The following is a 26,853-nucleotide window of genomic DNA, read 5'->3' as shown; positions in this document are numbered from 1 at the left end:
ATAAAAAATTTGAATGGTCGGAAGAATGCGAAAACTCTTTCCAACAGCTGAAGCGGTATTTGGCTTCCCCCCAGTCCTCGCAAAACTAGTGGAGGGGGAACCTTTGTTCTTGTACATCGCTGTATCAGCAACAGCTGTGAGCGGCCTGCTAATCAGAGAAGAACGCGGCGAACAGAAACCCATTTTCTATATCAGCAAAACCTTGCTGGATGCCGAAACTAGATACCATATTTCCAATCCCACACGATCGTCGTTCTCATGACTTTTCCCCTACGAACAATCCTGCATAGCCCGAGTCAATCGGGCCGATTAGCCAAGTGGGCGGTAGAACTTAGCGAATACGATATCGAGTACCGACCAAGAACAAGCGCAAAGTCACAAGTGCTTGCGGACTTCTTGGTCGAATTACCGACAGAGACCATAACCAACGAGGAACCAAATTCCACTTGGCTCCTTCACGTCGACGGATCCTCATCCAAGCAGGGATCAGGCATCGGAATTCGCCTCACATCTCCAACGAATGAGATCTTAGAACAATCGTTTAGGCTGGAATTCCACGCTTCAAACAACAAAGCCGAATACGAAGCACTCGTCGCAGGACTGCGTTTGGTTCATGGCTTGAAGATACAAACCATCCACGCTTACTGCGATTCCCAGTTAGTGGCAAGTCAATACAGCGAGAGTATGAAGCCAGGGACGAACGGATGGATGCGTACCTTAAACTGGTCCGAAAACTAGCTCAAGAGTTTGACAGTTTTGCCCTCACGCGAATTCCCCGTTCCGAAAACGTCCAGGCAGATGCTCTCGCGGCCTTAGCATCAAGTTCTGATCCAGGACTCAAGAGGGTAATTCCGGTCGAGTTCATCGAACACCCGAGCATCGGACCGCCAATCATCGTCAACCTCATAGAAGGTCAAGATGACGAAGAAGAAGGAGTTGCGATACGACCGCAATCGGAGCAATCTAATTACGGCTGCGATACCCCGTGGCTGTAGAAGATTCAAGACTAAATTCTCGACGGACGCCTGCCCACCGAGAAATGGGCAGCCCGCAAAATCCGAACACAGGCCGCACGCTACGTAACAGTAGACGGCAAAATGTACAAATGGAGGTTCTCCGGACCACTCATGACGTGCCTGGAAGGGGAAGAAGCAAAAAAAGTGATGGAAGAAGTACATTCGGGGTCCTGTGGCAATCATTCTGGCGGAAGATCACTGGCAGTGAAAATCAAACGCCATAGATACTATTGGCCAACGATGATCTGGCGGAAGATCACTTGCATGCTCCAACCATCCGACAACCAGCCAAAGTCCTCTCCTCCATCACATCGCCCTATCCTTTTATGCGCTGGGCCATGGACATCGTCGGTCCCCTTCATAATTCAAAGCAAAAGCGTTTCCTTTTAGTCCTCACCGATTTCTTTTCAAAATGGGTAGAGGCAGATTCGTATGCAAGTATAAAAGATGTCCAAGTCGAAAGTTTCGCATAGAAAAACATCAACTGCAGGCATGGAGTTCCTTACGAAATCGTAATCGATAACGGACCTCAGTTTATCTCCACCCGGTTCGAGGGGTTCTGCGAAAAATGGAAGATACGACTTAACAAATCGATGCCCAGGTATCCGCAGTCTAACGGACAAGCTGAAACGATTAATAAAACCATTCTCGATGGACTGAAGAAACGCTTAGAGGCCAAAAATGGTAGGTGGACCGACGAACTCGAGGGAGTCCTCTGGTCCCACCGTACAACCCCGAGGCGAGCAACAGGAGAAACCCCTTTCCCTCTGGTGTACAGAACGGAATGCATGATTCCCGCAGAAGTAGAGTTCCCCGGTGTTCGGAGAAGATTGCTTCCCGAACGAGAGGAGCTCAACAACGCAATGCTCCTCGATGACCTCGATCTCATTAACGAGCGCCGGGATCGAGCGCTCATCCGGATCCAAAATTACCAACACGCAGCCGCGAAGTATTACAATTCCAACGTACGGAATCGCAGATTTAATCAGGGAGATCTAGTCCTTCGAAAAGTCTTCCAAAACACCGCTGAACGAAACGCGGGAAAACTCGGAGAAAACTAAGAAGGACCCTATAAAATCAAAAAAATCATCCGACCAGGCTCCTACGAAATTGCCAACATGCAAGGCATAAAAATTCTAAGGACCTGGAACGCGATGCATCTCAAAAAATACTATCACTGACCAACTCGCAATGACCGAACTACGAGACGGCTTGATCTCCATAAGGAGTACGTAGGCAGTTTATCAAAAGGCAGATTCAGGTGTCCCCCCTCATCAAAAAGGGGGGGGGGAGTGGATACGTATACTCGTATACTCTCAAACTCGAAAACATCCGACCACGCCTTCGATGTTTCCGACATATCTCAAATCTCAACCAAGCAAATTATCTTTTATCCGCGAAAACATTTTCGAATTTCGAAAATAAATCAGCCGTTAGGAAGAAGCAGCCATTGGCATCGCGAAACGCCGCGAGAGATGCTTCAAGGATTACCTCTTCCGAACGACGAAAACAGACACTCCGTCAAAAAATGATGAACATCTTAACACATATCTTGCGCAAAAACTCTAAACAACGACATTTGTCTCCAAGTTCGGTGCTGGTCACATCGAACTCTTGAACGTCCTAAACAGACATAGCCATCTTACGAAGATGACTCTCGTACATCCGACACAAGGATAATAGCGCTATAAAAGAAACCCAAAATTTTGGTCCAGCACTTCCGGTTGGCTTAAAAATTGTCTCTGGAGAGATGCTCGATTCGTATCTAACAAGTCATATAAGCCGAGAACATATCGCAGACTTTAAATCGGTACGAATCAGGTTAAAATCACGACAGATAAATCGATAGCCAACTAATCACCGCACAAAATCTTAAACCGAAAGTAAACCTAGGTCTTGCCCTAAACTTAGCGCACTGGTCTCTAACATCTCAAGGCATGATATCCAAAAGATACGAGATCCCAAAACCATGCCGCTATGTTTATGTTCGATATCTTCAGATATCCCGCGAAGTCGATACCTCGCGGAAAAACTCTCGAAACAGATCTCGAACAAAACATTTCACATGGAAAAAGGATATGAGACGGCAACTCATCACCCTTCTTCCACTCCATACGTAAGCTTATGAAAAATGCAATTCAACCATCTTGTCATAAAAGCCGCAGAGCGGTGGGGATTCAAAGCCACACACGGCCAGTCCCGAAATACGAAATAAGGCCATTTAAGGCCGAAACATCAAACATAAAAAAAAATCTCCCGCAAGAGATCTAACCAAAGTCATCCTTAGAGCTCACGCTCCCTCTTCACCCGTCGCTTCATCTAAACCTGGAGCCGCTTCACCCCCGAGTATCGGATCCTTACCCTCAGGGCGTTCTGAACACGTCGGAAGGAGGCACGCGGATTTCAGGTCAGCTAGGATGAGATCGAAATCTCCATCCACGACTGCCAAATCTCCCTTGCAGCCAGACAGCCGGGCCTCTTCGGCCTCTAAGGTCGGAGGAGTCTCACTTTGGAACGACTGAACCACGGCCATCCCGCCCTCGATCGTCGCCAAGGCTAAATCCCTGTTCCGAATGCACTCAAGAGAGCCCAAAAAGGCGGAGATCTTCGCTAAGCGAGCTTGGAACTCAGAACTAAGAGCGTCCTTGGCCTCTCGAATCCTGCGGCTCGCTAATCCTGCATCGCTCTCAATCTGACGCTGAAGACGACGAACCTCCGAAGATTTGGCCTTCCTGGCTTTCTTCTCCTTGAGCAATGAACTCGCCGTCTTCCCGAGGTCCCTCTCGAGCTCCCCTATCGCGATCTCAAGTTTCAACACTTTCACGGAGTGAGAACCCTTGACAACCGTCAGCATGGCCTCGGTTTCGGACAATCTACCCTGAAGTTCCAACAACTCCCCGGCAAGACGACTGGTTTCAGAACCGTACTCGCTGATCTTCCCGTCGATCAATGACACGAACTGTGAAACGAAAAGAAAGTTAGAGATTCTTTGTCTTTTAGAAAAATATACAACGATCAAAGAACGTGAGTGAGCGACAAACCTTTCCGCGAAGCCCCGACGCTATGCTCGAGCCTCCTTGCTGCGGAGATTCCCCGTCACCGCCCTTGGTATACTTCCTCTTCCGGCCCTTAGGCTGAGTAACCGGAACAACACTAGGAGCGTGAAGCGCTAGAACGATCTCCTTCCTGGCCGGAGGAGGTGGCATAGAGTCAGCGGCCCTCTCCTTTTCTTCGACGAGAATCGGAGTCGTGGACGATCCAGCAGGTAAAGCCGAAGCATCCGGAACATTCGAGCCTGCGAGAGTTCCCGTATCTCGCGGAGTTACGCCCTCGGTCCCATGACCCGGAGAAACGGCCAGTACAGAAGAGGACGGTAACTCGGCGCCGGCTCGAACCTTTTCTTTCTCGGCTTGGCGACGAACTAATTTCTCTCGAAAGGAGAGATGATCGGCAACGCAAGCCGACGCTTCAACCGGGGAAGTCGGAATCGGCGCCGGAGATGTAGCCTCGCCCATCTCCACATCGGAACTTCGCTTGTCACCATGGGAAGAAGACATGTTAAAAAAAGAAGAAGAGAGATTTGGAGCTAGAAAATTTTTGAAGGTTTGAAGAAGGAAAGGTGTGAAGCAAATGAATGACAAGATCTCACTACTTATAGAAATGGGGACTCAGAATTTTATATTTTTTTTAATAAAAGTTTCTCGAGAATTCTCTTCCACGGGATTTGAAGTAAACTTCGTTCAAATCGCCTAACTTCGCCAAAATCTTTAAACCGCCCGCAAGAGTCTCAACTCTAACGAGCTGGGGGGCTAACTGTTGGGGTCAAAAACGGTTACGACGAAGTTAACAATCCCCGAGGAAGAAAAAACGTAGGAAACTTCTCCGACAAATACTTTTTCGAAATAGATTCTTCTTTACGAAAAACCTTTGCGGAAGAAACTCGAATCAATGTTCGGTCGCTACGTAGCGACCAAGCTCTTCCGAAACATCGATACGACATCAGTCCATGCATTCTCGTCTACCCTTCGATGCTATCTCCCGAATACCGTAGCGAACCCATCTCACGTTCCCCGCCATTTCTAAGTTATCAATCAATCTTTACCGTAAAAACCGCAGAAAGGTCATTCTTTTTCGAAAGAAGCTGTAATAAACGCTTCGAGTCGAAAGACGGCCCAAGGGGACCTAAGACACCACTCGAGCCCCAACTTTCGATTTCTTAACCAACAACCCGTAAACCGCACGTCGGTTAACGCTTGGTCCGCAGGGGAAGATAAATGTCAAGTTTCCGCGGATAAATACGAAATTTCGAAGATAATTACGAAGATCGGAAAAAATGGAATATCTCAATTTTTATGCTATGGCGGCCTAAGGGCAGAAGAGGAAAGGCGTAAACTGACCTTGGAGCCAGTATATAAGGGGCCTAGGCGAGAGGCATGAGGGGAACTTTTTTGGAGCAAACTTAGCACTTAGAGCAATTAGGCAACTTTCCGTTTTTGTTATTTTGAGCTGCGGCTCAACTAGGTTTTGCAGTCTTAGGTTGTTAGAACTAGGAATCTCACCGACAGCTCTCGTGGCCAAGGCTTCTACCTTGTTGTAACGCTCATACGCGGATTCGGAATAAAACTCCTTTTGCTCTCTTTTACGATTTCTTATTTCTTTTCGTCTTTAATTGCGTGTTCTGATTGCTTGGCGTGTGGTTTAACAGATATTCGGGACCTCTGGGAAGTTAGGGTTTTCCTAACTTTCCTTATTTAAACGGAAATTGACAGTGCAAATTTTGGTTCCCACAGCAGCGTGATGGTAATTTTGGATCCGAATGAGCGCCTGGTCGCGGCGTTGGTTGATAAGATCGAGATTGTCCAGTAGCATGGCGTTGTTTAGATCTTCCCGTTCGGGAAGGAATCTTCCTTGTACGCCGGGAAATTCCACTTCTGCCGGAATCATGCATTCTGTCCCGTAAACGAGGGCGAATGGAGTTTCTCCCGTTGCTCGTCTCGGGGTGGTTCGATGTGGCCAGAGAACCCCTTCGAGTTCTTCTGCCCATCGCCCCTTTTTGGCTTCTAAGCGTTTTTTCAATCCGTCTAGGACGGTTTTGTTTATGGTTTCCACCTGTCCGTTGCACTGTGGATATCTAGGAGTTGACTTGTTAAGTCGTATTTTCCATTTCTCGCAGAATGCCTCGAATCGGGTAGAGATAAACTGAGATCCGTTGTCCGTTACGATTTCGTATGGGATGCCATGTCTAGTTATGATGTGTTTCCAGACGAAGTTCTCGACTTGCGCGTCTTTGATACTTGCGTAGGATTCTGCTTCTACCCATTTCGAAAAGAAATCCGTGAGGACTAGGAGGAAACGTTTCTGCTGAGATTTGTGTAAAGGTCCGACAATGTCCATGGACCATCGCATGAAGGGATACGGGGACGAGATAGAGGAGAGGATCTCTTTGGGTTGGCGAATCATTGGAGCGTGCCTTTGGCACTTCGCGCATTTCCGCGTGAATTTCTCGTAATCTTTGATCATAGCTGGCCAATAATAACCATGGCGTTTTATTTTGATTGCGAGAGATCTTCCGCTGGAGTGATTTCCGCATGATCCGGAATGGGCCTCTTCCGTGATTTTTCTCGCCTTTTCTCCTTCCGCGCATGTCATGAGAGGGCCGGAGAATCGCCACTTATAAATTTTGCCCTCTATCGTGATGTACCGCGCTGCTTGGTTTTTCACCTTTCGGGCTGCCCATTTCTCAGCGGGTAAAGTCCCGTTCATGATATAGGCTCGGATGGGTTCTAACCAAGGGCTGTCGCAGTCGTACTCAGTTTGATCCGCATCTCTTTCCGGCTGATTTTTGTTTTCTTCCGCATCTTCAATCTGCGCTCTGATCAGATTGATGACCACTGGTGGTCTGATGCTCGGGTGTTCTATGAATTCGACGGGGATTATCCTTTTGAGTCCTGGGTCAGAGCTTGAGGCGAGGGCGGCTAAGGCATCGGCCTGGACATTTTCCGAACGGGGAATCCTGGTGAGGGCAAACTGGTCGAAGTCACGAGCCAAGTCCTGGATGAGTTTTAGATATGCATCCATCCTTTCATCCCATGCTTCGTATTCTTCGCTGTATTGGTGTGCGACTAACTGAGAGTCGCAGTAAGCGTGAATATTATGGATTTTTAGTCCATGGGCAAGCCGCAAGCCTGCGACAAGCGCTTCGTACTCTGCCTCATTGTTTGATGCGTGAAAATCCAAATGGAACGACTGCTCTAGGATTTTACCGGTAGGCGAGGTGAGTCGAATCCCGATCCCGGATCCTTGTTTAGACGGCGATCCGTCGACGTGAAGGACCCATGTCGAATTCGGTTCTTCGTTGGTTATGTCTCCCGTGGGTAAGTCTACCAACAAATCTGCGAGTACTTGTGACTTCGCGCAAGTCCTTGGGCGATATTCGAAATCGTACTCGCTTAACTCGATCGCCCATTTCACGAGTCTGCCGGACTGGCTTGGGCTGTGCAGAATTGTCCGCAGGGGGAATATGGTGAGAACCACTATGGTATGAGACAGAAAATACGGTCTCAGCTTTCATGCTGAAGTTAAGACAGCGAATGCCAATTTTTCCATCAAAGGGTATCGAGTTTCCGCGTCTAGTATTGTTTTGCTTACGTAAAAGATCGGTTTTTGTTCTCCGTGTTCTTCTCGTATCAAGACGCCGCTAACTGCCGATGCGGAGACCGCGATGTAGAGGAATAAAGGTTCGCCTTCTACGGGTTTCGCAAGAACGGGAGGAGTGGCCAGGTAATGTTTCAGCTGTTGGAAAGCCTTCTCACACTCTTCTGACCACTCGAACTTTTTATTTCCCTTCAATGTTTCGTAAAACGGAAGGCACTTATCCGTGGAGCGCGAGATGAGACGATTAAAGGCCGCGACTCTTCCGGTTAATCTTTGGACCTCTCGTTTGGTTCTCGGGGAGACCATTTCTATCAGTGCGTCGATTTGTTTAGGGTTGGCATCTATCCCGCGAAATGTTACGAGGTAACCGAGGAACTCTCCCGATGCTACCGCGAACCTGTATTTTGCCGGATTGAGTTTCGTGTTATGCTGGTTCAGCCTTGCGAAACACTCTTCTAGGTGAGTTATATGATAGTGTTTGTCAAGGGATTTCACGAGCATATCGTCGATATACACTTCCATGGTTTTTCCGAGTTGTTCGGAAAACATCCGATTGACGAGCCGTTGATATGTGGCACCGACGTTCTTAAGACCGAACGGCATTACTTTGTAGCAATATGTTCCACGATCGGTGATAAATGCAGTTTTCTCGCGATCATCGGGGTTCATCATGATCTGATTGTAACCGGAGAAAGCGTCCATGAATGATAAGAACTTGTTCCATGCGGTTGCTTCGACCAGTCGGTCGATATGCGGAAGCGGGAAACAGTCTTTTGGGCATGCTTTATTGAGATCAGTAAAGTCGACGCATACTTGCCACTTTCCGTTTTTCTTTTTGACTACGACGGGATTGGCAAGCCAGTCGGGATATCTAACTTCTGTTATCAACCCTACTTTGAGGAGTTTTTCGACTTCCTCATTGACTGCAGTGGCGCGTTCGGGTCCCAGCTTTCGTCTCTTTTGCTTGACGGGTTTGTGAGTCGGGTCGATGTTAAGTTCATGACATGTTACGTTGATGTCGATTCCTGGCATATCTTCCACGGTCCAAGCGAACGTATTGAGGTTCTTCTTGAGACCTGCTATTAGATCTGCTCTTAACGGTTCACGGAGATTGGCTCTAATTTCGACGCATCGCTCTGTGTAAGACTCGTCGAGGCAGATCGAGATTACCGGCTCACAGGTGGGTTCACGCTTCCCTTCTAGGGCTTCAGCTCTTTGCGACTGCCAGAGGACCTCCGAAGAGTCATGCAATGCTGGTTCGTGAACCGTTTGCTTTTTTCGGGGGGTTTCGATTTCAGAGCTTTTTTGTTTTAACCCAGCGGCTAGGCACACTTGCGATGTTTCACTATCCCCTTGTATCGTTTCGACCCCGAGAGGAGTCGGAAATTTGAGGCATAGGTGGAATGTCGAGGGAATCGCTCGCATGGAATTCAACCATGGAGTTCCGACGATCACACTATACGCTGTCGGACCATCGACCCCCAGGAATTCCACGGTTTTGGTGACGCTCCCGGCTTTGACTGAGAGATCAATCGAGCCAAGGGTCATTGTAATGTTTCCCGAGAGTCCGACTACTGGACTAGGATCGTCTGTGATAGTGCTTAGATCGATCTCCATTCTCTCGAGGGTGCTTTTATAGATAATATCGGCCGAGCATCCGGTGTCGACCAATACTCTTGCTACATCGATGCCCTGAATCGTAAGTTCGATCACGAGGAGGTTGTTGCGAGGTTTGGCTTGACGAGCCGTTGCTCGGTCCTCGAATGACACGATGTTGCGGACAGGCGACGTGGTCATGCTGAATCTTAATCGACTGGCGGTTTTTGAGTTAGAGAATCCGACCCCCCCCCTCCTTCTAGCGCCAAACTGTGGGAACCGAAATTCGCACTGTCGATTTTAGTAAGTTAAATATGGAGGAAGGTCAAGATAACCCGACTTTCCCTGAAAGTCTGGATTCTCTGCGTAACCACACGAAGTCGAAAAAGAAGAACAGATGACAAAACGTAAGTAAAAAGTCGCTCGAAGGCGTTTTATTTATCAAATGAGATGAATACAAAACTCCTCCGAAAGAAGAGAAGAGATATGCTGCGACAGAAAAAATAAAAAGCTGCAGGCAGCAAAACGTCCTAAGCCTTGCCTTGCTAGTCTAACCACCTAAGCCCTAAGTTCTCTAAGCTAACAGGAATTCTCTAAGTCTCTAGATCTCGGATTTGCTCTCTTCCCTCTGCCTCTTCCCCAAGCTTCTTTATATACTCCTCCTAGGTCGGTCTATTCTCCCTTTGGGCCGGATCTATCGCGAATCGGGCTTTTTTCGTTTCCGTCGATCTTCTATGTTTATCGGGAAACTTGACATTTATCTTCGGGAAAATTGACATTTATCTTCGGGAAACTTGATATTTATCTTGTTATGTAAAGATAAACACAAACCGCTTGGTCATGTTTGGGTCCTTCCGGGCCGTTCTTTAGACCTTCGATGTTCTTACGATTTTTCCGGGAAAGTACTCTTGTCACGATTTCGATCTTCTGAAAAATCTCCAATTCTTCGTATAGTTGAGATGATAGTGTTTAAGGATAACTGTCATCGTCTTATACGATGAATTGAGATCTATCCGTCAACCGAAGCTTTTGCGGTTTTCCAAAACTTTCCCGATGATTCCGATCAAAGCGAAACGGGAGTTTAGACTCACGATTCTAAGGATCTGAACTGCGAAGCTCCGAGTAAGAATGCAAAGTGCGGGATTGGACTAGCATCAGGATGGTTTTACGAAGAATTGGCCGCACTTGCCGAACGGCCCGCAGCCCGGCGCCCAAAACCATGACGTCGGTCTGGCCGCCGGCGCACGGGGCCGTGACGCGGGTCTGGCCGCCGGCGCCTAAAGCCGTGACGTCGGGCTGGCCGCCGGCGCCCAGGGACGTGTCGTCGACCTGGCCGCCGGCGCCCGGGGCCGTTGCTCGGGTCTGGCCACCTGGCATCCGGGGCTGTGTCCCCCGGGTAACCCGTTTCGATTGTTCGTTTCTCGGTTTTTCTTTTCAGCGATTGTTTTGCGGAAAATCCATAGATAAGAAATAATCTTAGCCGTTGATTTCAAGATAACCGTTTTTGACCCCAACAGGAGATATCCTCGACCTCCAGACGCTCCCTTGTATCATCTAGCTCCTGTGCTCTGAGCTTCAAGGCCTCAATCTCCTCATCCTTGGCTTGAACAGCCTCCTTCTCCTCTTTAAGCTGGAGAGTCAGTGTATCCCTTTCAGCCCTAGCGATGCTCCTGCTCATCATCTTCCCCTTGAGATGAAATAACTGAGATGCCGTCTACATCAACAAAATCCACCTCGTATTCAGGAAAGAAAATACCATTAAAGCAATAGGGAAGATTCGAGTACGCTACCTGAAGAATGTCACATTGAAGAGAGCGAACCACCAAGGGAGAATCATCCGCTAACGACGGATGTGCAGGAGTTACGGGAAATACCTCCGAAGTTAACCCGCCGATTAGCGAGTTGCCTACGTACCCCTTTTCCGGGATCAAGCCGTCTCGTAGTTCTTTACTCCATGTTTATAGTTTGTGGTAGTATTTCTTAAGATGCATCGCGTTCCAAGTTCTTGGGATTTTTACATCTTTCATGTTTGTGATTTGATACGAACCTGGTCGGACCACTTTTATGACTTCGTACGGTCCTTCCCAGTTCGCTCCCAGTTTTCCCGCGTTTCGTTCGACAGTGATTTGGAAGACTTTACGCAAGACTAAATCGCCTTCTTTGAAACTTCGATGGCGCACGTTCGCGTTATAGTACCTTGCGGCAGCGTGATGGTAATTTTGGATCCGAATGAGCGCCTGGTCGCGGCGTTGGTTGATAAGATCGAGATTGTCCAGTAGCATGGCGTTGTTTAGATCTTCCCGTTCGGGAAGGAATCTTCCTTGTACGCCGGAAAATTCCACTTCCGCCGGAATCATGCATTTTGTCCCGTAAACGAGGGCGAAGGGAGTTTCTCCCGTTGCTCGTCTCGGGGTGGTTCGATGTGACCAGAGAACCCCTTCGAGTTCTTCTGCCCATCGCCCCTTTTTGGCTTCTAAGCGTTTTTTCAATCCGTCTAGGACGGTTTTGTTTATGGTTTCCGCCTGTCCGTTGCACTGTGGATATCTAGGAGTTGACTTGTTAAGTCGTATTTTCCATTTCTCGCAGAATGCCTCGAATCCGGTAGAGATAAACTGAGATCCGTTGTCCGTTACGATTTCGTATGGGACGCCATGTCTAGTTTTATGTGTTTCCAGACAAAGTTCTCGACTTGCGCGTCTTTGATACTTGCGTAGGATTCTGCTTCTACCCATTTCGAAAAGAAATCCGTGAGGACTAGGAGGAAACGTTTCTGGTTAGATTTGTGTAAAGGTCCAACAATGTCCATGGACCATCGCATGAAGGGATACGGGGACGAGATAGAGGAGAGGATCTCTTTGGGTTGGCGAATCCTTGGAGCGTGCCTTTGGCACTTCTCGCATTTCCGCGCGAATTTCTCGTAATCTTTGATCATAGCTGGCCAATAATAACCATGGCATTTTATTTTGATTGCGAGAGATCTTCCGCCGGAGTGATTTCCGCTTGATCCGGAATAGACCTCTTCCATGATTTTTCTCACCTTTTCTCCTTCCGCGCATGTCATGAGAGGGCCGGAGAATCGCCACTTATAAATTTTGCCCTCTATCGTGACGTACCGTGCTGCTTGGGTTTTCACCTTTCGGGCTGCCCATTTCTCAGCGGGTAAAGTCCCGTTCATGATATAGGCTCGGATGGGTTCTAACCGATCGCCCCCCAAAGCTGGACAGAAATCTCCCCGCAGAGAGATCTCCCCAAAGAAACCAATCCGGGGATAAACGCGGCAGGAGGCCGAACGACAAGGGGAACGATAACAATCGTCGTAGGGTCAACATGAACATCGGAGGATCGCATTTCTGCAACGATACGGTCTCCGGCATCAAGGCTTACCAGCGGAAGGCGGAGTCGAGCGCAAACTGGCCTACATGGTCTCCTACCAAAGATGATCAGAACTGCTCAATCACCTTCACAAAGGAGGAAGCCGGCGGGATTGATCAGCCTCACTGCGACCTGCTCGTCATAGACCTCGTCATACGAGATCTGGAAGTCGGAAGAATACTCATTGACACGGGGAGCACGGTGAATGTAATCTTCCGTGACACTCTCAATCGGATGAGCATTGAACTCGGAGAAGTATAACTCCAACCCCAAAACCGCTCACAGGCTTTTCTGGCGAAGTATCGATGACCCTCGGATCAATTCAGCTACCTGTCATGGCCAAGGAGGTCACAAAAATCGTAGAGTTCGCGGTAGTCGAGCATCCTGTCATCTACAACGTGATCATGGGAACCCCGTAGCTGAACGCTATGCAAGCCATTCCATTGACGTACCACCTGGGCGTCAAATTCCCGACCCCAAACGGAGTCGCAGCTATCTGGGGATGTCAGAAACAGTCGCGACTGTGCTTCCTCGCAGAACACAAGTTAAGACAGATGACAACCTCTGCAACGGCAAATCGCAAACGCACGAAAATCGATAAATCTTCGACGAACAACGTTTCGAGAAAAGACGATTTCATATCGTCTGCCGATGCAGACGCTTCGGGAGTTGAAACTCAACATGAGGCCGAAGCCAACACTACAATTCAACCGGAACATCCGGAAGAGAACACTGACCCTGCCATGATCATCTCGATCAAGGCGGTCAGCACGGCGACAACCGCCGAGTAAAAACGCTCGCGGCATAAAACAGAACTACGAGATGGCTTGATCCTCGAAAGGGGTACGTAGGCAGCTCGTCGAAGGATGAGTTCAGCTATCCCCCTCCCCAAAAGGGGGGGGGGGGAGTGGGTGCGTATACTCGTATACTCCCACATAGGAAAAGATGCGTTATTATAATCGAATTCTATCAAGATTTCAAAAATTTTTACGAAATATTCGTCGCTCTTTTTAAGACAAAATCGCAAAACAATCACACTTCAACAATATACGTATAGTCTTCAAAATAACTGCGAAACGTCGCCAAGTTAAAAATCGAGATGATACAAATTGTCCGAACGCGACCACTACAAATCTTACACTCTGTTCGTCGATTGGCCCCGACGAACACATCAGCCGTCTTAAACAAACGCAACCTGATCACTCTTTTGATCTTCAAACGTCCAACACAAGGACGAAAGCGCGCTACAAAAAAAAATCCGAAATTTTGGTCTAGCACTTCCAGTTGGCTTAAAAATTGTCTCTGGAAAGATGCTCGATTCGTACCATACAAGTCGTATAAGCCGAGAACCTATCGCGGACTTTAAGTCGGTACGAATCAGGTAGAAATCGGAACAGGAAAACCGATAGCCGGCTAGTCACCGCACAAACCTTAAAACTGAGAGTACACCTAGGTCTTGCCCTAAACCCATCGCATTGGTCTCAAACATCTCAAAGACATGATATCTAAACGATACGAGATTCCTAAAACATGTCTCTTCGTTCATAACTCAACGTTCCCGAAAAATTGTAAATGATTTCTACGAAAACTCACCTCTCGAACGAACTAACAAATTGAACGCCTCAACGAAGATAAATATGAGACGACAACTCATGTTCACTTCAAACCCGCTCTAAACAAAGTAAACCCAAATAGACATCCATTATATAAACCGCATAGCGGTAGAGGTTCAAGGCCACACTCGGCCAGACATATATGAACAAAGGCCACGCTCGGCCACTAAATACTAGATAAAGGGAAAAACTCCTTCCCGCCAAAACACTCACAGGTCAAAGTTAAAACTCCCGGACAAGGAAGCCCCGAATGCATCTGCGGGAAAGTTCACTTCCTCATCATCACCAGTAAAATCAGCCGTAGTCTCTACGGGATGGGATCCCAGAATCCCTGGATCTTCCCGTCGATCGGAGGAATGGTCGCCTCAGCGTGAGCATGATCCTTCATGCCACCCTTCATTAACTCCATCTCCCTCTCGAAGACGTAATCATCTTCCTGCGTCCTCCAAAAGCTCCCGACAGAGCCGCGACACTCACGGAAGTCGCCCAGCGAGTTGAAAGCACCCTTAAGATTCTCGTACTCAACCTGAAATTGAGAAGCGCGAATCTTCATCACCTCGACAATTTCCCTCTTGCCCTTCCGTTCCGCCCTGCGAACATCCCCGGCATGATCACAAGCGAGTTGAGCGTCTCGCGCCAATATCTCGTCTCGCATGCGAGCAAGATCCTTTTCCGCCTTCTCTGCTTTAAAGCGATAGATCATGGCCTCTCTATGGCTCGCCTCAATGGCCGATCCAAGCAAGTTCAAACCTTGTAAAGCCGATTGACACGTTATAAGCAAATAATAATAATAACGATCGTCAGGATTCTTAAAAATTATACCCTGTTAATTATGCGAGATCCTTCCACAACAACTCTCGGCCTCCCTGACTCGCTCGTGGCCTGAGGAGCGTCAAAACCCGACGGAAGACCAGAGAAGAAATCATCGAAGTCCGGAATAGGGACCTCACTCGTACCATTTCCATCGCCGAAAGCAAGGTTCGGATCCCATCCTGGAAGCATGCAATCGTCCACCGAAAACTCCAGGTCACCAAGATCGATATCTTTCCCCTTCGAAGAATTTGGCCCCGTCACAATAGTGGGAGCGGCGTTGGGACCGGCGTTGGGACCTTGGTCTTCAGGTTCGGAATCACTCCTTTCTCCGCCCAAAGCAGGACCAGGATGCACAAACCTCAACGCCTTACGAACTCTCTTCGGCGTAAAAGAAGTCCAGAAAAAAGGACCGTTCCTGAGCAGATCCCTCATCGCAATAATGTCTTCAGGAAACGGAGCAAGAGGGTTGATAAAGGGACGATCGTTCGGCAACCTCCGAAACAGTGGGATACAACTCTCCTCTACGGACGTTGCGTCTACACGAACGAAGAAGAAAAACTTTCTCCACGAGTTGAAGTTAGAAGTGAACCCCTTTACCACTGACATGAAGTTCTGAGGAACTAGCCTGTACGTGTCCGTGTCCCGGATGATCTATAATCGAAGAAGCGCTTCGAAATGATCAACGGTGAGAGAGAGACCATGCTCGTAGCTCAGGACCAGGATCCCTATGAGGTGCTGGATGCTAAGAGGATTCAGTTGGCTTATCGCCACCCCAAAATGACTCAACACACGGACGATGATCTCAGGGATCAGAAACCATAATCGGCAACGCACTACAAATGCCTCGTAACAAGTAAAAAAGCCCTCCGGGGGACTACTAGCGCACTCTCCTTGACAAGGAATCCTGAATTCAACCGCGTCCGAAATATGGTAGAACGACCGCATGACCTCGAGAAATCCGCTAGTGCTCCTACTCGGCGCACCTGCCTCCACTGGACGACGGTTCATGACCGGGAACGATTTTTCTATGGGAGGCGTGATCGAACCGTAACACGCCACCCACCATGCCTCGTTCTCGGAGGGGTCTACCGAATGAGGAACGAATTCCATCTTCGGCACTCGAAGCTCTTCAGAAACGTTCGTGGGCAAAGACCCTTTCTTCGAACTCCTCTTCTTACTCGACATCTCGTGTTTTTTTCTTTTTTTAAGATCAAGGAGGAAATGACAGAGAGAAAGAGAAAGAACTTTTCAAGAAAAAACCTCTCTATGAGAATGAGTATGAGAATGAGTAAGTGTGAAGGTTATGAAGAAGTTACCTCCCTTCTTATAGGCATGAGAAATTACTAATTACTTGCGGATTTTTGGACATGAACTTCGCCCAAATACACCAATCTCGTCCAAACTCGCCATACCACGCATTGGAACCTCGCTAGAAATCCACGTTCCCAATGCGCTGGGGGGCTAACTGTTGGGGTCAAAAACGGTTACGAAGAAGTTAACGTCCAAAATCCCCGAAGAAGAAAAACATAGGAAACTTCTCTGACAAATACTTTTTCGAAATAGATTCTTCTTTACGAAAAACCTTTGTGGAAGAAACGCGAATCATCGGACAAGAGCTCGAGAAGGATCGTTACGCAGTGACCAAACGCGTGCTCCACTCGGTCGCTACGTATCAACCAAGTTCGAGCCAAAGCTCAGTCGCTACATAGCGACCAAACGCCCATTCCGCTCGGTCGCTACGTAGCGACCGAGCTCGAGCAAGAAGCACGGTCGCTACGTAGCGACCGAGCTCGAGCCAGAGCTCGGGCTACGTAGCGACCGAGCTCTTCCGAAACGTCGATACGACATCAGTCCATGCATTCTCGTCTATCCTTCGATGCTACCTCCCGAATACCATAGCGAACCCATCTCACGTTCCCCGCCATTTCCATTTTATCAATCAAACTTTACTGTAAAAACCGCGGAAAGTTCATTCTTTATCGAAAGAAGCCGTAATAAACGCTTCGAGTCGAGAGACGGCCCAAAGGGACCTAAGACACGACTCAAGGCCCAACTTGCGATTTCTTAACCAACAGCCCGTAAACCGCATGTCGGTTTACGCTTGGTCCGCAGGGGAAGATAAATGTCAAGTTTCCGCGAATAAATACGAAATTTCGAAGATAATTACGAAGATCGGAAAAAAATGGAATATCTCCATTTTTATGCTATGCTGGCTTAAGGGCAGAAGAGGAAAGGCGTAAACCGACCTTGGAGTCAGTATATAAGGGGTCCTAGGCGAGAGGCGGAGGGGGAACTTTTTCGGAGCAAACTTAGCACTTAGAGCAATTAGGCAACTTTTCGTTTTTGTTATTTCGAGCTGCGACTCAACTAGGTTTTACAGTCTTAGGTTGTTAGAACTAGGAATCTCGCCGACAGCTCTCGTGGCCAAGGCTTCTACCTTGTTGTAACGCTCATACGCGGATTCGGAATAAAACTCCTTTTGCTCTCTTTTACGATTTCTTATTTCTTTTCGTCTTTAATTTCATGTTCTGATTGCTTGGCGTGTGGTTTAACAGATATCCGGGACCTCTGGGAAGTTAGGGTTTTCCTAATTTTCCTTATTTAAATGGAAATCGACAGTGTGAATTTCGGTTCCCACAATTTTCTCGAGGGTGCTTTTATAGATAATATCGGCCGAGCATCAGGTGTCGACCAATACTCTTGCTACATCGATGTCCTGAATCGTAAGTACGATCACGAGGAGGTTGTTGCGAGGTTTGGCTTGACGAGCCGTTGCTCGGTCCTTGAATGACACGATGTTGCGGACAGGCGACGTGGTCATGCTGAATTGTAATCGACTGGCGGTTTTTGAGTTAGAGAATCCGACCCCCCTCCTTCTAGCACCAAACTGTGGGAACCGAATTCGCACTGTCGATTTTAGTAAGTTAAATATGGAGGAAGGTCAAGATAACCCGACTTTCCCTGAAGGTCCGGATTCTCTGCATAACCACACAAAGTTGAAAAAGAAGAACAGATGACAAAACGTAAGTAAAAAGTCGCTCGAAGGCGTTTTACTGAATAAATGATATGAATACAAAATTCCTCCGAAAGAAGAGAAGAGATATGCTGCGACAGAAAAAATATAGAGCTGCAGGCAGCAAAACGTCCTAAGCCTTGCCTTGCTAGTCTAACCACCTAAGCCCTAAGTTCTCTAAGCTAACAGGAATTCTCTAAGTCTCTAGATCTCGGATTTGCTCTCTTCCCTCTGCCTCTTCCCCAAGCTTCTTTATATACTCCTCCTAGGTCGGTCTATTCTCCCTTTGGGCCGGATCTATCGCGAATCGGGCTTTTTTCGTTTCCGTCGATCTTCCATGTTTATCGGGAAACTTGACATTTATCTTCGGGAAACTTGATATTTATCTTGTTATGTAAAGATAAACACAAACCGTCATACTTATTTTGAATTTAATTTAAAAAATCGTAAACGGGTCGCTTGTTCATGTTTGGGTCCTTCCGGGCCGTTCTTTAGACCTTCGACGTTCTTACGATTTTTCCGAGAAAGTACTCTTGTCACGATTTCGATCTTCTGAAAGATCTCCAATTCTTCGTATAGTTGAGATGATAGTGTTTAAGGATAACCGTCATCGTCTTATATGATGAATTGAGATCTATCCGTCAACCAAAGCTTTTGCGATGATTCCGATCAAAACGAAACGGGAGTTTTAGACTCACGATTCTAAGGATCCAAACTGCGAAGCTCCGAGTAAGGATGCAAAGTGCGGGATTGGACTAGCATTGGGATGGTTTTACGAAGAATTGGCTGAACTTGCCGAACGGCCCGCAGCCCGGCGCCCAGGACCATGACGTCGGTCTGGCCGCCGGCGCCCGAGGCCGTGACGCGGGTCTGGCCGCCGGCACCTAGGGCCGTGACGTCGGGCTGGCCGCCGGCGCCCAGGGCCGTGTCGTCGACCTTGCCGCAGGCGCTCGGGGCCGTGGCTCGGGTCTGGCCACCTGGCGTCCGGGGCTGTGTCCCCCGGGTAACCCGTTTCAATTGTTTGTTTCTCGGTTTTTCTTTTCAGCGATTGTTTTGCGGAAAATCCGTAGATAAGAAATAATCTTAGCCGTTGATTTCGAGATAACCGTTTTTGACCCAAACAGGAGATATCCTCGACCTCCATACGCTCCCTTGTATTATCTAGCTCCTGTGCTCTGAGTTTCAAGGCCTCAATCTCTTCATCCTTGGCTTGAACAGCCTCCTTCTCCTCTTTAAGCTGGAGAGCCAGTGTATCCCTTTCAGCCCTAGCGATGCTCCTGCTCATCATCTTCCCCTTGAGATGAAATAACTGAGATGCCGTCTACATCAACAAAATCCACCTCGTATTCAGGAAAGAAGATACCATTAAAGCAATAGGGAAGATTCAAGTACGCTACCTGAAGAATGTCACATTGAAGAGAGCGAACCACCAAGGGAGAATCATCCGCTAACGACGGATGTGCAGGAGTTACGGGAAATACCTCCGAAGTTAACCTGGCCAAGGTCTCGGAAAAGCTGAAAGAAGCTGAAGGAGGTAGCTTGGAAACAGAGGCTCTGGACTTCTTCCGAGAGGATGAAGGAGTCAAAGTAGAAGCTGCAACACGCTTGCCACTCGGAGAAATCCGGTCATTACTGCTCCGAACAGGTAGCATCTGCTGAGCTGCAGCCTTCCTCACAGCCATTGCCTCAAGAGCTTTCCGGTATTCTTCCAACACCTCTGCGCCCCCAGGGTTTGACTTCACGCCTAGAAGACAAATGTCCCATTCAGTAAGCAGATAAAGGGAGGAACAGAGAAAGCGCAATCACAAAGCTTACCTCTAATGCTGCACCGATTCAACACCTCTTCACTCACAAGAAACGAAACCTCACGACGCTCAACGGGAAGCTGCAACAACTGTTCAATTACATGTTTCCCTGAGGAAAAATCTGCGCTTGAGAAATCTACGAAAAAGAAAGAGATTGAGAACTTTAGTGTCAGAAAACCAATATACGACGCGGCAATCAACATGACTCACCAGACGCACGCCAAGACGAGGAAAACCCAGAGAAAGACATGAAAGCGAATTTCGAGGTCCAGTTCCCCTTGAAGACAGGATGGTTCTTCTTCTTCGAGCCTGGTATCTCTCGAACAGGGAACGCATTGCCGCGGGGATGCAGGTGATATCTGTTTTCTCCGACATTCAGAGGAGAAACAGAGTAGCAGTACATAACCTCGGCGACTCCAACATTCAAGCCCTCGAGATCACCAAGATTCTGCATAGCAATTAAAATTCTCCAAGCGGGAGGATTCAGCTGCCCCGAAGAAGTCTTCACCGCTCTCGACACTTCAGCCACCAAGGAGGGAATGCTATCCCTAAATCCCGATTCGAAGAAGCCCTCATATATCGGAACCTCACCTGCTCTGAAATCCGAAACCGTCTCAAAGGGACCGGGAATTCGAATCACGAGATCCTCGGGGAGGTGGAATTTTATCCTCCAAAACTTCACCTCATCCTCTCCTATCACTGATACGGGACCCACGAGTGGAAGTCCGCTTCCCTCCGGGAGCGACGTGGCCTCCCCCATGGTGGCGTTCTTGATTTCCTCTATCTCGGCGGATACGCCTAAGGAAGACCCCGAGGAGCTTATCGATTCGTAAGCCTCATCCCTAGTCATATGCCGTGATCAAACTCTGCCACCGATCGACGATGAACCGGAAGCAAATTCTGATCCACTCTTCATCTCAAGAAACAGAGGATGTTATCAGAGAGTAAAACCTAGACTCGGGTTGCGCGAAGAAATTTTGAACAGGGAAACCCAAGAGTCGGAATAAAGAGAAAGCCCTAGATCGACACATGGCGGAGTAATACGACTGCGCGGGAAAATAAACCCTTGGGTTTGACAAGATATCCTTTCTCGAAGGCCCGAGAAACGACAGGAACCCGACTACCAGCCTCATCTCCCAGACAAGCGCGTGAACTACACGACCTGACTACAACTTCAACCTCCCTGAAGGAATTAAATAAATCGCCATCAGATATCACCTAGACGTGAAGGGATTAGCCCCTGCCTAGGTTCAGAATGAGTTCCGACTTGAGTGGAACCTAGGCTAGCGGGTAGGGTTCTGCCCAGAGGGAGCCTGCTGAGAATAAGCAACCACGGTTGACTCGAGTGCACAGGTTATCCCGCGACTTCGATGACGAAATCGAGGAATAAGGGGCAAACTGTTGGGGAAAAATATCCCGGTGTTATTTCCCCCAGCCTCCAGGCAGAACCCATATCCCCGGATCCCTAAAATTAGATATCTCGGGTCCCTGCCCAAGGGATCCTCCAGCCAGGGTCCCTGAACCCAGATCTCCGGATCCTTGAAATATAGATGCCTCGGGTCCCTGCCCGAGGGATCCTCCAATCAGGGTCCCTGAACCCTGCGATCGTGTCCCTGCGACTAAGTCCCTGAACCCTGCGATGAGGTCCCTGAACCCTGTGATCGGGTCCCTGAACCCTTCTCCTTTCCGATAAATGGAAAACTTCCGACAAGGTGAAATCTTCCATATTTTCGAATATGGAAGAGTTTAACCTAACCTAGGCGGATCCTAGACGACTATATAAGGACATCTACTACCCCATACCGCGGGATCACCTTCTTGAAGGCTGAAAGACTAGACTTAGACGGCTAGAATTAGGGTTCTTGGCTAACACTTGTAACGATTATCTTGTTCTTGTCCGCTCATCTAATAATAGTCTCTTCAAGCCTCTATTCTTGTTATTCTCTCATAAACACTCTAAATCTCTTACAAAATACATATAAACTCTTACGATATACTCTGAAAACCCTGGGGTTATCTCCTCATCCAACGTTCTGTGGTTCTCACAAAGACCCTACACAAAAATCCCCTAACAAGCATCAAGACGTACGACGGCACCAACGATCCCGACGATCATGTAGCTCAATACAAGCAGAGGATGTTAGCGGTTGCACTCCCTAAAGAATCTCGCGAAGCCACCATGTGCAAAAGGTTCGGTTCCACTCTGATCGGATCCGCCTTGCAGTGGTACATCAATCTCCCTACCAGGTCCATTTCTTCCTTCGCCAGCCTGAGCGACAAGTTCGTAGAGCAATTCGCGAGCAGCAGGAGCCTGGAGAAAACTTCAGATGGTCTCTACGAGGTCCTTCAACACCGAGTGGAACCCTTATGAGACTACATAGCCCGCTTCAACCAAGAGAAAGTAGCAATCCCTGAATGCAGCATTCCTACCGCGATCTCTGCCTTCAAAAGAGGATTGCTCCCGGATGGAGGACTCTACAAAGAGCTAACCATGTACCCGCGCAAAACCATGGAAGACGTGCTATCACAAGCCTGGGCGCAAGTGAAGTGGGAGGAGGATGTAGCTGCTCGCGCCAAAGCTCAACCCAAGCAAGAGCATAGGTCCACCCGATCAGACCGAGGGGACCGAGACGAGAGATCCTCCCAGAAGGGATCCAAAGACTCCGGAAGCAGAAACCGGGGCAGGTTCCAATACCGACCCATGGAGAAAGAAGAAGGGATGGCTGTGGCAACATGGCCCGACATTTCGCATCTCTCCATATCTACACCGGAGCTCATCAACACGCTAAGGCTGCGTCAACAAGTCAAGTGGCCCCAGAAGATGAAAGCACCTGATTCGCACAGGAACCATGCGCTATGGTGCGACTTCCATCGCGATCATGGGCACAAGACAGAGTATTGCGTCGCCTTGAGAATCGAGGTCAACGAACTGCTTCAAAAGGGGCATCTCCGGGAGTTCCTATCAGAGAAAGCCAAGGCTCACTTCAGCAAGGAGACATCGGGGAAACCAAAAGGAGACGCACCTAGCTCTCCACCTCGTCAAGACCGGGTGATTCATGTCATATCCGGAGGCTCAGAAATAAGAGGTATCAGCCATGCAGCTGCTAAGAAGAGCACCCGCAATGCTAAATATGGCCTGGAGACTGCTCAACCTAAACGGCTACTCCTAGGCACCGACGAGATAAGCTTCACAGCGAAAAAGCAAGAGAGGATCCTAGCTCCCCATCATGATGCTCTAGTCGTCTCTCTCACCGTAGCAAACTGCCTGGTGAAGAGGATATTGATAGACAATGGCTCCTCCAGCAACATCATCTTCCTGACGGCGTACCAGGACCTAGGGCTGGAGGACAATACCCTGACGCGCAAGGTAACCCCACTCATCGTATTCAGCGGCGAAGTCAAGCAAACCGCTGGAGAAGTCACTCAACCAGTATACGCTGAGGGGATCAACCTGTCTACCAAGTTCCTAGTCGTAGACTACCAATCCGCATACAACATGATCCTAGGACGACCCTGGATCCACGACATGGGAGCTGTTCCTTCAACTCTCCACCAGATAGTGAAATTTCCTACACCTTGGGGCATCCGAGCAATTAAAGGAGATCAGGAGAACTCTCAATCTTGCTACCAGACTACCCTGAAGGGGAAGACGAAGGTCTTATAGCAATTACAGAAAAGACCTAGGGTCCCGTATATCCGGAGATCCTGGGTCAACCAAAGGGGCAAGCGAGGATCCCTCCGTCAAACGCAAGCCCCAAACCCTGGAGACCTCCAGAGAACCCACGTCGACCGCTCCGCTTGGTCTCCCCTGAGATCCTTCAAGATGACGCCTATCCGCAAGACCTGGTCCCCGCAGGACCCTCGTCCTCCACCTCGTATCGATAAGGTCAACAGGAGTTCCAGAAACTACCAACCGGCAATTGCGAGGGTGAATAACCGGGGCAGAACAACTTCGGAAAGGGTTCTTCCAAAGAAGGGTGCTAACAAGCACAAAGCAGCTACTTCCCAGCAGGCAGAAGATCTCCAAACCCGCTCGATCCAGTGGATGAACGTGACTACACGCTTCATGCAAGCATTGAGAACCCTCGTCAACGGGACCCTTTGGTCCCCGAGCTTCAACAACATGGAGACCCATCCAGGCTGGGGCAGACGGACGAATCCGAGCGCGACTCTCAGACTCAAAAAGACGTGGAGCCACGCAGCAGAAGTAGAATTCCTCCAGCAAGAACATTCGCACCAAAAGCAAGCTAAACCTCACGGGTCACGCAGCAATAAGAGGTAAAACATGGTCTAACCACCGGGGCACCTCGCAAGCTGATATCTTGTACGGTCTCCGGACCATGATTTAATATTTAATTATCCTATACTATTTATGCACTATGTTTTCTACTCATATGTATGCTGAACGTCTACGGACATAGCTTATATAATAAGATAGTTATGGCTATAAGATAGAGTACGAATACCATAGTCCTTAAAGGGGTAAACTAGCTGGGTCAGGTCAAAGAGACCTTCGATCCCGACCAATCTCCAATATCAGGTAATTTCGATATCTTTCAAAAACAAAAAACAATACGGGTATGAGACTTAAGGCATGAATGGGTCTGATCAGCCTGAGTATGCTTGTCAATACTACCTAAAACTCCTGTACAGCCTCAGGCGTATCGGGGTCCCCTATGCAAGAGTACTGTAACACCTCAGGGTTAATCCAGGGAATTTGCACATTGCACAAGTACTGCCACGGCAGGGAGCAATCTATATCCTGTTTCTCCAGACGTGGAAAACAGCGTAAGCCTGGCATGATGGTTTTCACCACACCAGCACCAACTTAAGACTGAGAGTGGCCTACTACAGAAGGCAGAGTGCAGCACGGGGAACTCGGTAGTGACCAGCTTCCGAGCGGTAGAATACGAAATCCCCCCAGGTACCGAGAGAGGCCACACCTAGGGTGGCAGAGTGCGGTCCCTTAAAATACAAATCAAATGCTCCAGGGTTATTAAAAACTTTCGGGTCTCCGTTCAGTTTCCGGGTCTTGAACAAATTTCTTCAAGGTCTGGAGAAGGTAAACCTCCAGATTCTTATTAATCCTCGGGCCCATCTCCAACAAGAACCTAAGGGTACCACCACAAGACCTCAGGGTCTAAAGACTACGCGTCCAACTTAAGACCTAAGGGTCAGAACCTAAGGGTTCCATCACAAGACCTCAGGGTCCAAGGACTACGCGTCCAATTTAAGACCTAAGGGTCAGAACCTAAGGGTTCCATCACAAGACCTCAGGGTCCAGGGACCAAGAGTCCAATTTAAAACCTAAGGGTCAGAACCTAAGGGTTCCAATTTAAGACCTCAGGGTCCAAGGACTACGCGTCCAATTGAAGACCTAAGGGTCAGAACCTAAGGGTTCCATCGTAGGACCTCAGGGTCCAAGGACTACGCGTCCAATTTAAGACCTAAGGGTCAGAACCTAAGGGTTCCATCATAAGACCTCAGGGTTCAAGGACCACGAGTCCAACTTAAGATCTAAGAGTCAGAACCTAAGGGTTTCATCACAAGACCCCAGGGTCCAAGGACTACGAGTCCATATTCAAGATCTAAGGGTCTAGAACCCAAGGGTTCCCTCAAAGACCTCAGGGTCCAGAACCTACGGGTTCCTTCGATGACCTCAGGGTCCAGGGATCATCAGTTTGATTCAAGACCTCAGGGTCCTGAACCTAAGGGTTCCTCAAAAGAAGGGTCCTCCAGGTCCCAAATCATTGTAAGTCTCTAGGCGATCCCTCAATCCCCGAGGAGATCCAACCCTAAGGTGTTCAATCATCAGCAAGTCTGGCAGGTCTAAGGACCCTCAACATATAGGATCCCTGAATCCCTCGACATTCATCTAAGCCTAAAAAGGACCATAATCCTGCGAGGAAACTACCAGGCGTCAGGATCAACATTCTAAAACATCGTCGGAAGATATTTTCAGGATACGTCGGATTTTCACTGAAATAATCATTCCATAATCGAATATGCCCTTCTTCACGATTTCTTTCGATATAAGCTCATTTTTTTTCTTTGTCTCATTGGTTCTTCATGATGACCAATGGTAAAATTCTCAAAGGTTTGAACAAAATATTGATCAAATGTATCATCAAGTGAATCTTCAAAAGTTTTTTGAGAGGAAGATGCCATACTTCTGATCCAAAAGATATTTTTTTTTAATTAATAATCTTCGTTTGGTGAGAAAAGGGTTGGTAAGCAGAGAGAAAAAAGATAGAGTGACTTTGTGATTTTCTGATTTGGCTTAATGAATTATAACTTTCTGATTTGGCTTTGATTTTTGGCGATGATAGTGAAAAAGATAGCAGATTTGGCTTGGTAAGAAGAGAGAAAAAGATAGAGTGACTTTGTGATCAGAAAGAAGCGAGAGAGTTTGATGAAACAAGAACAATTGACATGAATGAGAGAGAGCAGCTTCAATACTTTATACTACTTGATGAAACCAAAACAATAGACATGTGAACGAAGACAGTCCGTGACATACAAGACAAAACGAAACAAGACGTCCGTGATATACAATACAATGTGAAACAGGACAGTCCGTGAAACAAAGACAACATGTGACATGTGATTACACTAGAAGACTACAAGACACCCTGTGACATGTGATTACACTAGAAGACTACAAAACTTGAGTTTACAAGAGAGGCTGTGATACATGATTGACCTGAAATTGCAACTCCGTAGCTCTCCAACCTCAATATGGTAGCGGGAACACTCATTACTACCAATGCCACTTATTGTGTTCGTTTCAAATGGAACATGGTACGTGGCTTTGATGGTAATGAGTAGTCACATTACCTTATTGTTACAAGGCAATATGCAGCCTCTTCTTTCCCGTGACAGAAGACAACAAAGAGATGCTCCGCTATGTTTCCTCTGTTGACCTGAAAGAAGAACATGAAACATAATAAGAGCAAGAACATGAAACATAA

At 48.0% G+C, this 26,853-nt stretch overlaps 1 protein-coding gene across 1 annotated transcript; it reads left to right on the top strand.

Annotated features, from left to right (window-relative positions):
• Positions 1–22,391: 22,391 nt before the first annotated feature.
• Positions 22,392–23,546, top strand: LOC106431243. Its single transcript, XM_013872055.2, has one exon. The coding sequence runs from the start codon at positions 22,392–22,394 to the stop codon at positions 23,544–23,546; it is 1,155 nt and encodes a 384-aa protein (XP_013727509.2).
• Positions 23,547–26,853: the final 3,307 nt, after the last annotated feature.

The sequence above is a fragment of the Brassica napus genome, chromosome C3, assembly GCF_020379485.1.
Source record: "Brassica napus cultivar Da-Ae chromosome C3, Da-Ae, whole genome shotgun sequence".
Lineage (NCBI taxonomy): Eukaryota > Viridiplantae > Streptophyta > Magnoliopsida > Brassicales > Brassicaceae > Brassica > Brassica napus.
The sequence above is the reverse complement of the archived record's forward strand: the minus strand, read 5'-3'. Positions and strand labels throughout refer to the sequence as shown.